At 46.4% G+C, this 14,816-nt stretch overlaps 1 protein-coding gene across 2 annotated transcripts in view; it reads right to left on the minus strand.

Moving 5' to 3' along the window:
• Positions 1-14,328, minus strand: part of GSK3A (glycogen synthase kinase 3 alpha) — a 33,680-nt gene extending 19,352 nt beyond the window's left edge. Inside the window, exon 1 of one of the 2 annotated variants that reach the window (XM_089687359.1) lies at positions 14,114-14,328. In XM_089687359.1, the coding sequence (XP_089543485.1) occupies positions 14,114-14,249 (136 nt within the window). In that variant the 5' untranslated portion in view covers positions 14,250-14,328. The remainder of the gene's footprint in view (positions 1-14,113) is intronic. The other variant, XM_089687360.1, reaches the window with a different exon arrangement.
• Between the last annotated feature and the right edge of the window lie 488 nt (positions 14,329-14,816).

The raw sequence follows: 14,816 nt of genomic DNA on the forward strand, positions 1-14,816 counted from the left end.
GCGTGATCACAGAACCATCAAGTGTTTTGTTGCAAATTGTCAACATAATCGCAAGAAACGTGTTGAGAGGAAAAAAAACAAAAAAAGATGCAAATAAACTGCCAAATATTTAAGAATCAAAAACATGAAGCTACCAGGAACCCATTATCCTCCAACACAAGTTGTTGAAACATCAAGACTGGGCCAAGAAATATCTAAAAGGTTTTATGAACTGATGAGATGAGAGACTCGATGGACAGATGGATGGGCCTGTGGCCGGATCAGTAACAGGCACAATGCTCCACTTCGATTCAGAAGTCAGCAAGGTGGAGGTGGGGTACTGGTATGGGTTGGTATTAAAGATGGGCCAGTTGGACCTTTTCAGGTTGAAGATTGAATCAAAATCAACCCCCCCAAACCTACTGCTAGTTTTTAGAAGACATTTTATTCAAGCAGTGGTACAAGTAAAAGTCTGCATCTTTCAAGAAAACCATGATATGTACGCAGGACAATGCTCCATCGCATCATGTGGCTAGCCAATAAAAGCCTTAAAGACGAAATAATGACATGGTCCCCTTCCTCACCTGACCTAAACCCTATTGAGAACTTGTGGGCCCTTCTTAAAAACGGGAGATTTATGGTGAAGGAAAACAGTACACCTCTCTGAACAGTGTCTGGAAGGCTGTGGTTGCTGCTGCACAAAAAGTTGATAGTCAACACATCAAGAAACAGACTCCATGAATGGAAGGCTTATAACTTATTGAAAAGAAGGTTGGTTATATTGGTCACTTTTTTTTTCTATTAATGTCAGAAATGTGTGTTTTAATCTGTTAGAATAATAAACAAGTGAGATGGGAAATTTGTCGTTTATTTAGCTGCATAATAATTCTCCACACCAATAGTTGCTCAATTGTCTACACATAGATATTCTCCTTAGAAAGCCAAAACCTCACTTTTACTTTCTTAAAAACATTCAGGTTTGAGGTTTAACATTTTGGATTGACTGAGAGCACTGTCGATGTTCAATGAAATTAATCCTCAAAAACACAACTTGCCTAATAATTGTGTGCACAGTATTACTTTGATACAAGTCTGGATATCTATTGTAATTCTTAAAACATAGTCCACCACTACAATTTTGAAATGTTGCCTTTCTTGCAGTTATACGCGGTCCCTTTATAAAGCTTTCCCTTTTTCTGGTACTAGGCTGGCTGGGCCCTATGGGGCTTCCCTTTTCTGCACACTCCCAGCATCATGACAAGCTAGCATGAAGATACTGCCTTTGCAGGTACACATAGGCAGCCTGAGAGAAAAACACACAGAAGATCTGCCTCTCCTCTTTCTCCAATGTTATCTTGAGGGAACACCACAAAGATGCCCTCTGCCTCTGGTTCCTCCTCCTCCCTCAACGAATGTCCTGAGAGAACACCACAGTAGACCTGCCTCTGCTGCTGCTTTAAAGAAGTCTGCTGTCAATCATCTCCATTAGAGGAGAAGAGGCATGTCTTCTTTGTGGTGTCCTCTGGGGCTGGCTGTGCGTTTCAGCACAGCCAATATCCGTACAGTCCAATTTTAGAAATGCCAGGCTATGCATGCTTGTGCAATATATTTGGTCATGTGACTGGGATGAATGTTGTGAGTGCATGCTCCCCAACCAGAAGATTGACGAAACAGTACCCTAGAGCAGTGTTTCTCAACCTTTTTTCAGTCAAGGCACCCTTTAAAAAAAGGTCAGTGATCCCATGGATACAGACAGGGCCAATCACAGCCCATCTGTACCATTAGTTGTGGCAAATCGCAACAATACTCACTGAGTAAATCAGTTTCATTAAGTAAAATTGGTTGTTTATACCAGTGTTTCTCAACCTTTTTTCAGTCAAGGCACCCTTTAAAATTATGGACAGTCCCGAGGCACCCCATTCTAAAATGGGGTGCCTCAAGACTGTCCATAATTTTAAAAGGGCACCCCATTCTAAAATGTAAAAAACTATTCTAATAGTTTTATATAATGCAGCAACATCCACACATGTAGGACACCCAACATTAGAGGCGATTTATTCTTCCAAAGCAAATACACTTTTGCACACTGGTACCGACTAGTATTCCAGTGTTTCTCCTCTCCCTCAGTTTTTCTCCATCGCTGAGCTAATGTGACCCCAAAGACTGATGGAGAGGGACGGGAGGGTCAAACTAGGATGCTGTGCAGGCGACAGTCATCCTCCTCATCAACTGATGTCATTGGTTGTCAGGACACCGGCAGTTAGAAGGTTGTAATGGTGCACAACGAAAACCCGTGGCTTTGTGTAACTAAAAGGCAGGCTTGTTCCACCCGCTGGCTTGTATACAGGTTTTGGGCAATTTTAAGACATTTTGCCAAGGCACCCCTGAAGAAACCTCAAGGCATCCTGGTTGAGAAAGGCTGCCCTAGAAGACAGAGGATGCACCAGAAAAAAAAAAAAAAAAAAAAAAAAAAAAAAAAAAAAGGTTTGAACATTGGTAGTCGGAATGAAATGTCCTATACAAAATTTTTTTTCTTCCTTTTTAACCTTTTCCGGCCAAAGGTATGCATACATGCAGGTGGCCTAACACGCTGCATATATCCATCCTTTCTTAAACATTTTCCTGTGCTGAAGAGCTCACCCCCTGCACAGCAACCAACAGAACCTAAGCATTCTTGCGATTCAGAGCTTTCCGATCATGTGATCACTGTGGCTGCCAATCGGAATGCTCACCTCCGCCTCCCAGCATTTAGAACCTCTTAAATGGCTGGGAGGTGATGGCAGGAAGGGGTTAAAGACAACTCTGAAGTTTAACGGCCACCGCAAAAGTTTTGTTTTTGATAGAGCTTGGATTATATACCCTTTGTCAGATTTTATTGCCATTTGTGTTCCTACTGGGAAATTTGTCAGAACAGGAAGTGATGGGATATCTTTCCAGCACAGACTTCATGCTGGAGACAACCAATCCACCAATTTCTTCAAACTTTGAGTACAGCAAAATCTCCAAACAGGCTTGCAGACAAGAAAAGGCCCGAAAAATGGTATTGCTCTTCCACTCTATCCAAACATTTTGTCTGCAGCTCCACGGTGTAGTGAGCAAAGTGGAAAAAAATAAAAAAATAACTGGCTGCTTGGGTCCTGGATTTGTTCAGTTCTGCAGACAAGCCTTACACAATACTCCAACCGTCCCGACTGTTCAAAATCCAAGAACAAAGGATAATCCCAAGGACTGGTTTATTGCCATGTCTTTGGGAAGAGAAGCAGAATATTGCTGAAAACAGCCTTACCCACTTGTGTCGTGGTAACTTCAAGCCAAAGCTTTACAGCCGCTCATGTTTAGCCTCCAGCACCACATCACTGAGTTACATACCTGCCAGTGAATAGGCAAGATAATTACAGAATTACACAACAAACTGGCTCACAGGAGATTACTAAAGACTAAAATTAGATAGCAGGGATCCCTTATACACGCCTGGATAAAAACTCCATTCCCAGGAACAGTCATTATATGGGTACTGCCCACCTGAGTAACACCATGCCTGCAATAAAGAGAGATACCTACCCCTTCCAAACTACCATTCAACTATACCAAAGACAGCTGTAACAACAGTCTCCTATAACAGTCCCTTGCATTTAAAGGCCTCATGATCAAAGCCAGAAGGCAGTGGTCCAATGACTAGGCACCAAAGGGAAGCAAAAATTGAACATTTTAGAAAGGTTGTGATGATCGTTCTTTACCACTTCTATTGTCACAGATAGGTCTGCCATGAAAGACGAAAGATGTTACAAATAAGTTGGCCACCAGCAAAACTTAATATGCAAAAAGGGATAGTCACCAGAGTGCAACTTTGTCAGGAGTCCCCAGTGGCCCCTGAAAGTCACTTTAATTGGTGACTAATGTCCCTTTTTTGTAAGTGGTGCACAGCCACCATTTGACATGTTTGGACTCTTCATGATGGCACCATCAGTGGTTCATGGCTATAAGGTGTGTAGTTGGATTCTATGAATGTCGTGCTGCCAGGTGATCACCTGTGCCAAGTACACACACAATTCAACAGGTTAGCAACCACAAACAAGGAACTTGAGTTCATGCCAGAAAATAGCCAAACTCACCATATTTGGAGTTCCAACGCTTTTGCAAAGAATGGGGTGGTGGGTGCCATCATGACTGGCTGTCAAATACCAGTTTCTGGTTGTCCATTCAGGAGCAGGGGAGGTTCAAGTGCGATGAGTTTCAGCGCACCAAGACAGACTTAAACATTGGGATCCTCGGGTTTCCCCAGGAGTCTGTGCGGTCACAGGTGCCATGGAGAACTTGACAAAAGCTGGAGTCTAAAGTATTTATTGGCAACTTTACCTAGGAATATTTCATAGCAGGGCACAGACTTGGACCTTTCATCAAAACTGACCTAAGCGTCAATTCACACTTTCTGGACTACTACCACACTTGCTTTATTAATTTTCATGTCAAAACCTACACTGTGGGCTAAATGGACGGCCTTATTAACACGTTAGGCCATTTGTCATTGGAAAAGTCTAGCTGCTGTGCGTGCCTCCTGACGTTTAGTGCGTCCAGCCCTGCTGCCTGATAATCTATGGCAGGCTGAGGCTGAATGCTGTACTAAGTGACACTTGTGTTTAGGACCCCATGCATTCAGGGATGAATGAGTGTACCACTCTGTAAAAGGCAGGCTGGGGCTGAACGTTGTACTGACAGGGTGCAGGGCTGTAAACTGCTCCTGTGCCTCTCGGTCACACTAGAACACCAGGAGGGACATACAGCAGATAAGTCACTTCCATGGTTAAAGGGACTTAATCACTTACCGACCGCAGATAGCTGAATGACTGCTTCTCTGCGGACGGCCAGTTCTGGAAGGACGTCATATGACATCCTTCCAGAACACGCTCTCCTGTGTGCCCTTGGGGCCACGTGCCCAGCGATCTCCATGATCGCTGTGTCCTACGGACACAGCTGATTACGTGATATGGTAAAAGGCCAATCACAGCGGCCTTTTACCATGTGATCATCTTTGTCCAATGACACACTGATCACCGGGAAATGCAATTGCTGGTTATCGGCTGCACTTTCCGCACGTTGTCACAGCGTGCGGAAAGTACTGCCGAGAACCGGCAGTTGTCAGAGGAGGGATCGGCACCGATCATCAGGGTACTGATTAACAGTGCCCCGATCAGTGCCCAGCAGTGCCGCCCATCAGTGCAGCCTCATCAACTCACATCAGTGAAGGAGAACAATTACCTGTTTGCAACATTTTGTAATAGAAACAAAGAAAAACATTTTTTTCTTCAAATTGTTTTTTTTTTTTTGATTTTTGGCACTATAAAGAAGAAAAAAAAGAAAAAAAAAAAAAAAAAAAAAAAAAAAAAAAAAACACCCAGCAGTGAGTAAACACCACCAAAAAAAAAAAAGCTATTTGTGTGAAAAAAAAAAAAAAAAGTTTCATATAGGTACAATGTTGCATGACCACGCAATTGTCATTCAAAGTGTGACAGCGCTGAAAGCTGAAAATCGGCCTGGCAAGGAAGGGGGTATAAGTGCCCGATAGGCAAGTGGTTAAGACTTGCAGCATTTACACATCAGGGCAGCACACAACACAGAGGATTCATGGCTGTGCACAGTGCTCTTAGTGCCATTTAAAATAAATGGCCCTGTAGTTTGTGTTACTGCGCATTTTACCTGAAAGCACAAATACGAATCCATCCTTCGCAGTTATTAAAATCAAATCATAAAAATCATATATATATAGTGCTGCAGACCTCAGCAGTTGCCATGTTTGAGGTTTGATTTTCATTTTAAGCCCGTGATAGCCTGGCATTAGATCTCCCCAAAACCCTTCTTCCTGTCTTTGGGTTGTTTTGTTCCTTGGAGGCGTAATTGCATGCACACTCCCAGCTGGCACTATGCGTCCACAGCAACATGCACTGTCCTGGCATTCAAGAATATGTAAACCCAACATTTCATATTCCTGATATGTGCCTGCTGTACCATTCACTTGTATTAAAAAGTGCCCTGTTCTCTTTGTAATGCTTCCTTTGTGTGCAATCCCTGGTGTTCCTGCTAGTCTTTCTGCTTTCCTATGCAAAAACTGACCACACTAAGCAGGAGAGCACAGCATGGTCAGTTCTCTAGCTATGCTGGGAACTCAGTCTGCTCTCCTTCAATGATCAGACTTGTCGTGACACAACACTCTGCACAGCAATTCACTGGGAAAACTAGTGCAGTGCTGTTTCCCCTCCCCCAGCTCTTATGCAGTTAAGAACAGAGGGAATGTGATAAACACAGACACACAAAAAAAAAAAAAAAAGTATTTTTAATTTGTTTTATATCTATACACAAATGTTTTGCCTTTCATTTCTATTTCAAACAGAATGGGTTGTTTTACAAGGCGAGTTTTTGGACAAAAATAATAAATGAAATTTTTTTTGCAGGTAAAAAAAATGTGCATTTATTATTTTTGTCCAAAGGAGCCCGTCAAGCATCGCACCAATGATCAGTAGATCGCTGATGCCGGGCAGGTCTTCTGCAGACCTGTCAGAATATTTGCTAGCCATACGGGACGTACAGTCAAGCAGATATTCTGACAGGAAGCCTCAATGAACTACCACGGCACTCCACAGCGCCATGGTAGTAAACTGAAAGCCAACAGCCGCCAAGGCAGCTGGGACTTGTAGGCACTCACAGAACTATGAATAAGTGACAAGGCCAAGTGGAAGGAGCTCCACACAGCCACGCCTTTTCATATCTGACAGATAGTACGGGGCGGTTGCAGCTATGGGAACATGTTACATGTTCCACCCTAAAAACGGGAGGAACATGTAACATGTTCCAAAGGAAAACTTATCCTTTAACCACTTCCCGACCGGCCGTTGTATATAAACGGCCGGACGGTGGCACTGCAGGGTCGGGTGGCCGTCTATAAACGGCCTCCCTGCACCCTGCTTGTGCGCGCTCCCTGGGAGCGCGCACCACCGCGATTCGGTGCCCGCTGTGTCCTCCGGACACAGTGAAACACCGATCGTCGGACGGGACCTCTGTACGAGGTCCCGATCATGTGATCACTGATTGGCCAATCAGTGATCACATGCAAAGTAGTAAGCAAGATGTCACTTCTGACATCATTGCTTACTATGTGTGAAATCTGTGAATGATCACAGAGGTCACATGGTACAAGGCTATTCACAAAAGCCTTGTACCATGTGACAAGCTGTGACCAATCACAGCTCACTATTTCTCAATGAGTGCAGGAATGCACACAGAGAGAAAGAGAAATGATTGCTTTTACATCCTATATGGGTGTAAAAGCAATCAGTGTAAAAAAAAAAATAAAAATCTTTATCACCCCTCACAAGTAGTACAGTGTCACCATGGCGACACTGTACTGCTAGGGTGACAGTATGTAAAAAAAAAATAAAAATATAAAAGATAAAATAAAAATGTAAAAAAAAAATGTTTAAAAATTATAATTTTTGCGTATAAACTAATTTGGATTTTTTTTTTTTTTACTAAAAAGATAACGGAATAAATTTTGGCTAAGATTTATGATGAAATATTATTTATTTGCAAAATTTTATAAAAAAAAAAAAAAACACTTTAAAATTTTTTTTGGACATTTCATTTACATAGCAAAAAATATACAAATCCCAGTGGTGAATAAATACCACCAAAATAAAGCTTTATCTATCTAAAAAAAATGGTAAAAAATTCATATGGGTACAGTGTTGCATGACCGCGCAATTGTCATTCAAAGTGTGATAGCGCTAAAAGCTGAAAATTGCCCTGGACAGGAAGGGGGTAAAAGTGTCCGGTCTGGAAGTGGTTAAGCCATTCCCCTGGTCCTCCATTCTCAATGAGCAACATCAGTTGACGCCTGCACTGCCCCTAGTGTGCTGTGTTAGTGATGCACTCAGGATATGCTCCACCTATCAGGTTGTTGAGGACCGCGAAGTGGTGTTGGAGCCGGTGCTGGTAAACTTCTAGCATCATTAGTATATTGTGGCCACACAATTCTAGATGGGGGGGGGGGGGGGGGGAGATGCTTAATGCGTTTATGAGAACACTGCTGGAGGGTTTAATACCTGTAGGCCTTGTACACTATACAAGCAGAAAAACTGACATGCAGATTTCAAATCGCAGAGACATCAGTTTTTATGCGCGCTTCAATGAGCTGTATACATGTTGCAGATTCCTGCGCAGAAAAATCCACACGATACTAGTGTGGTGTGAACAGGACACAAAACTGATTTTGTTGTGCACTTGCTGCACACATACAGAAAAACTGATGCCCCTGCGCCATGGTGTGAATGAGCCCTATAAGTGGAAGTCCACTATATAACTTGTGCCTACAGGTAAGCCTATAACAAGGATTACCCCTACACAGAGGAGATCTCCAAAACGTGACTGTTCAGGAAATATTCACACAGGATGCAGCTGGTGACATCACTGGAGCTTGCACTCTGAAGAGATGGCATACCTGGGCTGTACCTTCAGAGCTCTGTGCCAAGGCCCCCTCATGAATGCATGGGAGTGATGTCACTGCGGCCCCGGCCATTCATATAGCCAAAGTCTGAAAACCCAGAAGACCAGGTGAAGATGGATGCGTGGGAGCCGTGACTGCTGCGCTGGAGGGTTCTGTGTTCACGCAACTGTCATGACTTGAACCTTTTATTTTTGTGAGGTTTACTTCGGCTTTTAACCACTTGTCCTCCTTATGATTTACCCCCCTTCCTGACCAGGCCATTTTTTGCATTACGGCACTGCGTTACTTTAACTGACAATTGCACGCTCATGTAACGTTGCACCCAAATTAAATTTATATCCTTTTTTTCCCCCACAAATTGAGCTTTCGGTGGTATTGGATCGCCAGTGCGTTTTTATTTTTTGCGCTATAAAAAAAAAAAAAAAAAAAAAAGACCGAGAATTGATGGCAAAAAGTACATTTTTTTTTCCTCAAACAGGTCAAGTAAAATTCATTGCTTTACGTGAAGGTTATAGCGTTTACAAATGGTGGTATATATACACGGACTTGGTGTCTGACACCAATACAGTGATCAGTGCTAATAAAAAGCACTGACACTGTACTAATGGCACTGAGCAGGAAGGTGTTAACATGAGGGGTGATCAAATGGTTAACACAGTGTGCTGGGAGTGTTTTACTAGGGGGCAGTGTCTGTGTGCTTCACTATAAGCACACTGCTTTGGATGGCTGTGCAGAGCCATCCAGAGCAGTGTGCCCGAGCTGACAGGGAGAACTGTTAATAAACAAAACCGGTCTCCTTCCCGGAGATCCTCAGTAATCACCAGGCGGGACCCAGTGATTGACAGCCACGGCCACGAATGGGACACGCACACCGCCCCCTAACCAGGATTGTAACACACACACAAATAAGTGTTTGATCCCCTGCTGATTTTGAATATTTGCCCACTCACAAAAAGTGATCAGTCTAAAAATCGAATGTTCGGTGTATTATAACACAGACAGAATAGCAACGAAAAATTCAAAAGAAATGCATGTCTAACAAATGATGACTGATTTGCATGTTCATGAGGGAAATAAGTATTTGATCCCCTATCATTCAGCAGGATTTCTGGCTACCAGGTGTCTTTCATACAGGTAACAAGCTGAGATTAGAAGCAGTCTCTTAAAGGGAGTGCTGCTAATCTCGTTTTGTTACCTGTATAAAAGACACCTGCCCACAGGAGCAATCAATCAGATTCCAAACTCTCCACCATGGCAAAGACCAAAGAGCTGTCCAAGGATGTCAGGGACAAGATTGTACCTACACAAGGCTGGACTGGGCTACCAAACTATCGCCAAGCAGCTTGGTGAGAAGGTGACAACAGTTGGTGCAATCATTTGCAAATGGAAGAAACACAAAACAACTGTCAGTCTCCCTAGGTCTGGTGCACCATGCAAGATCTCACCTCGTGGAGTGTCAATGATCATGAGAACAGTGAGGAATCATCCCAGAACTACACGTGAAGATCTTGTCAATGATCTCCAGGCAGCTGGGACCACAGTCACCAAGAAAACAATTGGTAACACACTACGCCGACAAGGATTGAAATCCTGCAGTGCTCGCAAGGTCCCTCTGCTCAAGAAAGCACATGTCCAGGCCCGCCTGAAGTTTGCCACTGAACATTTGAATGATGCAGAGGACTGGTTGAAAGTGTTGTGATCAGATGAGACCAAAATCAAGCTCTTTGGCATCAACTCAACTCGCCGTGTTTGGAGAAGGAATGCTGCCTATGACCCCAAGAACACCATCCCAACTGTGAAACATGGTGGTGGAAACATTCTGCTTTGGGGGTGTTTTTCTGCTAAGGGGACAGGACAACTACACCACATCAAAGGGACGAAGGACGGGGCAATGTACCATCAAATCTTGGGTGAGAACCTTCTTCCCTCAGCGAGGGCACTGAAAATGGGTCGTGGATGGGTGTTCCAGCATGACAATGACCCAAAAAACACGGCCAAGGCAACAAAGGAGTGGTTCAAGAAGAAGCACACTAAGGTCCTGGAGTGGCCTAGCCAGTCTCCAGACTTTAATCCGAATGAAAATCTGTGGAGGGGATGAAAGTTCAAGTTGCCAAATGTCAGCCACCAAACCTTAATGACTTGGAGAGGATCTGCCAAGAGGAGTGGGCCAAAATCCCTCCTGAGATGTGTGCAAACCTGGTGGCCAATTACAGGAAACATCTGACCTCTGATCACCAACAAGGGATTTGCCACCAAGTACTAAGTCATGTTTTGTGAAGGGGATCAAATACTTATTTCCCTCATGAACATGCAAATCAGTCATCATTTGTTAGACATGCATTTCTTTTGAATTTTGTGTTCCTATTCTATCTCTCAGTGTTACAATACACCTACCATTTGATTTTTAGACTGATCATTTCTTTGTGAGTGGGCAAACATTCAAAATCAGCAGGAGATCAAATACTTATTTCCTTCACTGTATACACACACGTGATTTTGCGCACTTGTACCCTTATCCATCCAAGTTGATGCGAACGCATCACAAACCGATACTGAACATCCACGTACACCAGTCACCCGATTCCACACAATCGTTTCTTCCTTTTTAATTTGGGATACACATGGACAGGCATTTTTCTGTGTTCAACAAACAATGTAGGTCAGCAGATACCACTTTCTTGCAATGGTGCCGGTGTGTAGGACGGTTCTAAGACCCACTTTGGGTCACATTTCTTTGGATGGAGCAAGTCCTATTAACTATGCTGTATGCACTATGGGCAAAATAGCTGAAAGGCAGTTGTCGGTTGCAACGCTGTGTATGATGCAAAGGTCAGCGATGGACACTACCATCCACGTACATAAGCCTTTAAAATGTATTAGTTTTATATTTCTCTGTGACCCCATGAGGAAGAGTCACTTCCTGTCGCCGTGATGTCCATACATGAAATGAGGGCACAGAAGAGTCTCCCATGACTCATACAAGAAAATGTGGCCATGGTTGTCACCAGACAGGGAAGTCTCTCACTTCCTGTCACTAAGATACCTGTACATGAAATAGGGGCACAGCTGATTAGAACAGCTTCTTCCTTCGTGTCACTGCAATGTACATAGAAAAAAAAAAAATAGGGGCATGGTTGTCATCCTACTTTCTGAGATAGCTATGCATGGAACTGGGGCAAGTCACTTCCGGTCACCATGACGTCTATACATGAAATGGGGTCACAGCTGTCAGAAGAGGCTCCCATGATCCCATATATGAAATGTGGCCCCAGTGGTTACCTCTCACTTCCGGCCATGGAGATACCTATACATGAAATGGTGATATGGTTGTCACCAGACAGAAAAGCATGGCCACCAATACAAACATTGTCACTTCATCACTCTCCATTGAAGATGTGTGCATCCCTGCTGGAGACATTTCCCATCACTTCCTTCCCTGACCGGAAATGAGGGCTAATCTCCCCATGGGGACATGGAAGGGCATAACCTGACAGAGGATGTGACACTTTCCGGCTCTGTCCAATAAATCATCTGTGTTGCCTGGATCAGGTGACACAATGAAATGAACAAGATCACCTTGTGATGACAACTGACCCCCCAACCAATGTCTCATGGAGGGAATGATCAATGAATTGATGGCTCTCCCCTCTAATTTCTCTGGGGACCATTTGGTTGAGACTAGATCCACAAGGTCCAAGGCCATTTTCCTGGGGATCAGCCACCTAGCTCTGAGGGCCAGTCTCCCAGCTACGAAGACCACCTCCCTGGAGACCACCTTCTCCATGACCCCAAAGCCCAGCCTCGAGGGCCACTTTACTGGGGCCCGGTTCCCCAGCTCCAAGGGGCCACCTTCCTGGGAGCCACCTTCCCAGTAATTCTCAGCTCTGAAGACCACCTTCCTGGGGACCAGTTCTCCAGTGGTTACCTTCTAAGTGACCCTGATCCCCTGCATTGAGGGCCTCCTTCATAAGTGCCAATCTCCAGCTTCAGGGACCACATTCCTGGAAGCCACCTTGCCAGTGCTCCAAGGGCCACCTTCTGAGAGGGCTAATCCTCAGCTCCAGGGGCCAGGTTCCGGGGGTTGGTTGCCCAGCTCAATGGGGCCACCTTCCTGGGGAACAATCCCCAGCTCCAGGGACCACATTCCTGGGAGCCACTTTCACAGTGACCCTGAACCCCAGCTCTGAGGGCCACCTTTGGGGGGGGGGGGGGCTAAACCTCAGCTCTAGGGGCCATGTTTCTGGGGATTGGTTGCCCAACTCCATGGGGCCACCTTCCAAGTGACCCTGATCCCCTGCCCCGGGGGCACAGTTCATGGGTGCCAATTCCCAGCTCCAGGGACCACGTTCCTTGAAACCACCTTGCCAGTGACCCCAAACCCCAGCTCTGAGAGCCACCTTCTGGGGGGCTAATCCTCAGCTCCAGGGGCCATGTTCCTAGGGATTGGTTGCCCAACTCCATGGGGCCACCTTCCTGGGGACCAATCCCCAGCCCCAGAGACCACGTTTCTGGGAACCACTTTCACAGTGACCCTGAACCCCAGCTCTGAGGGCCACCTTCCGGGGGCTAAACCTCAGCTTCAGGGACCACATTCCTGGGGATTAGTTGCCCAGCTCCAGGGGCCACCTTCCAAGTTACCCTGATCCCCTGCGCCGGAGGCACAGTTCATAGGTGCAAATCCCCAGCTCCAGGTACCACGTTCCTGGAAGCCACCTTGCCAGTGACCCCAAACCCCAGCTCTGAGGGCCACCTTCCGGAGGGCTAATCCTCAGCTCCAGGGGCCATGTTCCTAGGGATTGGTTGCCCAACTCCATGGGGCCACCTTCCTGGGGACCAATCCAAGTTACCCTGATCCCCTGCGCCGGGGGCACAGTTCATGGGTGCAAATCCCCAGCTCCAGGGACCACGTTCCCAGAAGCCACCTTGCCAGTGACACCAAACCCCAGCTCTGAGGGGCACCTTCCGGGGGGCTAATCCTCAGCTCTAGTGGCCATGTTCCTGGGGACCAATCCCCAGCTCCAGAGACCATGTTTCTGGGAGCCACTTTCACAGTGACCCTGAACCCCAGCTCCGAGGGTCACCTTCCTGGGGGCTAGTCCACAGCTCCAGGGGCCACGTTCCTGGGGATTGGTTGCCCAGTTCCAGGGGCCACCTTCCAAGTGACCCTGAACCCCTGCACCGGGGGCACCGTTCGTGGGGGCCAATCCCAAGCTCCAAGGGCCACCTTCCTGAGGACCCAGATTCCCTGCACTGGGGGAAAACTTCCCAGGGTTCCATCCCCAGCTTCAGGGGTCACCTTTTTGGGTGCCACCTACCCAGTGACCCCGATACCCAGCTGTTGGGGCCACCTTCCCAGCACCAAGGGCCACCTTCCTGGGGGCCAATCCCAGGATGAGAGAGCGTCCCTTCCTGGTGGTGGAGAGGTCTGCATCCCACCAGCACACATGACTGAGAAGTCCTCTAAGCTGGAACATTTATATAACAAGGACATTGTATGCCGGGGTCACCAGTCCCAGCACAGGGAGCTCTCCTCCTCTCCGGGGCCCACAATATCTCATCATATATAAATAAGGTCGCCGACCCCCCCCTCCCCCGCCGCCATATTGGCACGGCCCCCCCACCCCCCTCTCAGGTACTCACTGCCCAGCTTGATGGCGCTGAAGCCGGCAGGCACAGAGGCGGCCCCTCCCGCGGCTCCTCCGGGGGGGCCCTTGGCAGCTCCGCCCTGGGCCGGGTCACCGAAGGCCTCGGGCCGGGCCCGGTTGGCGCCGCTCATAGTGAGGAGCGAGGAGAGCAGACGCTGAATGGTGCCGCCACACACACACTCCCGGGCCGCGCAGCTTCCTGGGAACCCGAGTCCTCTCCCCCCCTCCGCCAATCAGCGCCGACCGACCTCCTGACTACAACTCCCAGCCTGCCCCACGACACCACATAGGAACGTGGGATTGTGGGCGACCGAGTGCACGAACTACCAGAGAGGCGACACCGAGAGACTACATTTCCCAGTGTGCCACAGGGCAAGGATTAGACAGCGCGCCCTCTGCTGTCCGGAGGATACAACACCACATCCAGTAAAGGGCGATCCCCATCCAAAGTCACAGGAGAGGGAAAAACAACTAAGGTTCTGGTTCTGTTAACACTCATCCGTTTTCTTCCGCTTTCACGTAAAAAAAATAAATAAAAAAAAACAAAAAACATGTGACCTTGTATTCCTTATGGAACTCTTCACACAGATCCATTCCGTTTATTAAAATCCTGCTTGGTTGCATTTTTGGTGCAGGGAAAAAAAAAAAAACCCACACCAAAAACGCACCTGACTGAAATCAAAGGAAAAATGTAGAAA

This window comes from Staurois parvus, unplaced genomic scaffold, assembly GCF_062004578.1.
Source record: "Staurois parvus isolate SC_StPar_1 unplaced genomic scaffold, SC_StPar_1.0 ptg000423l, whole genome shotgun sequence".
Taxonomy (NCBI): domain Eukaryota; kingdom Metazoa; phylum Chordata; class Amphibia; order Anura; family Ranidae; genus Staurois; species Staurois parvus.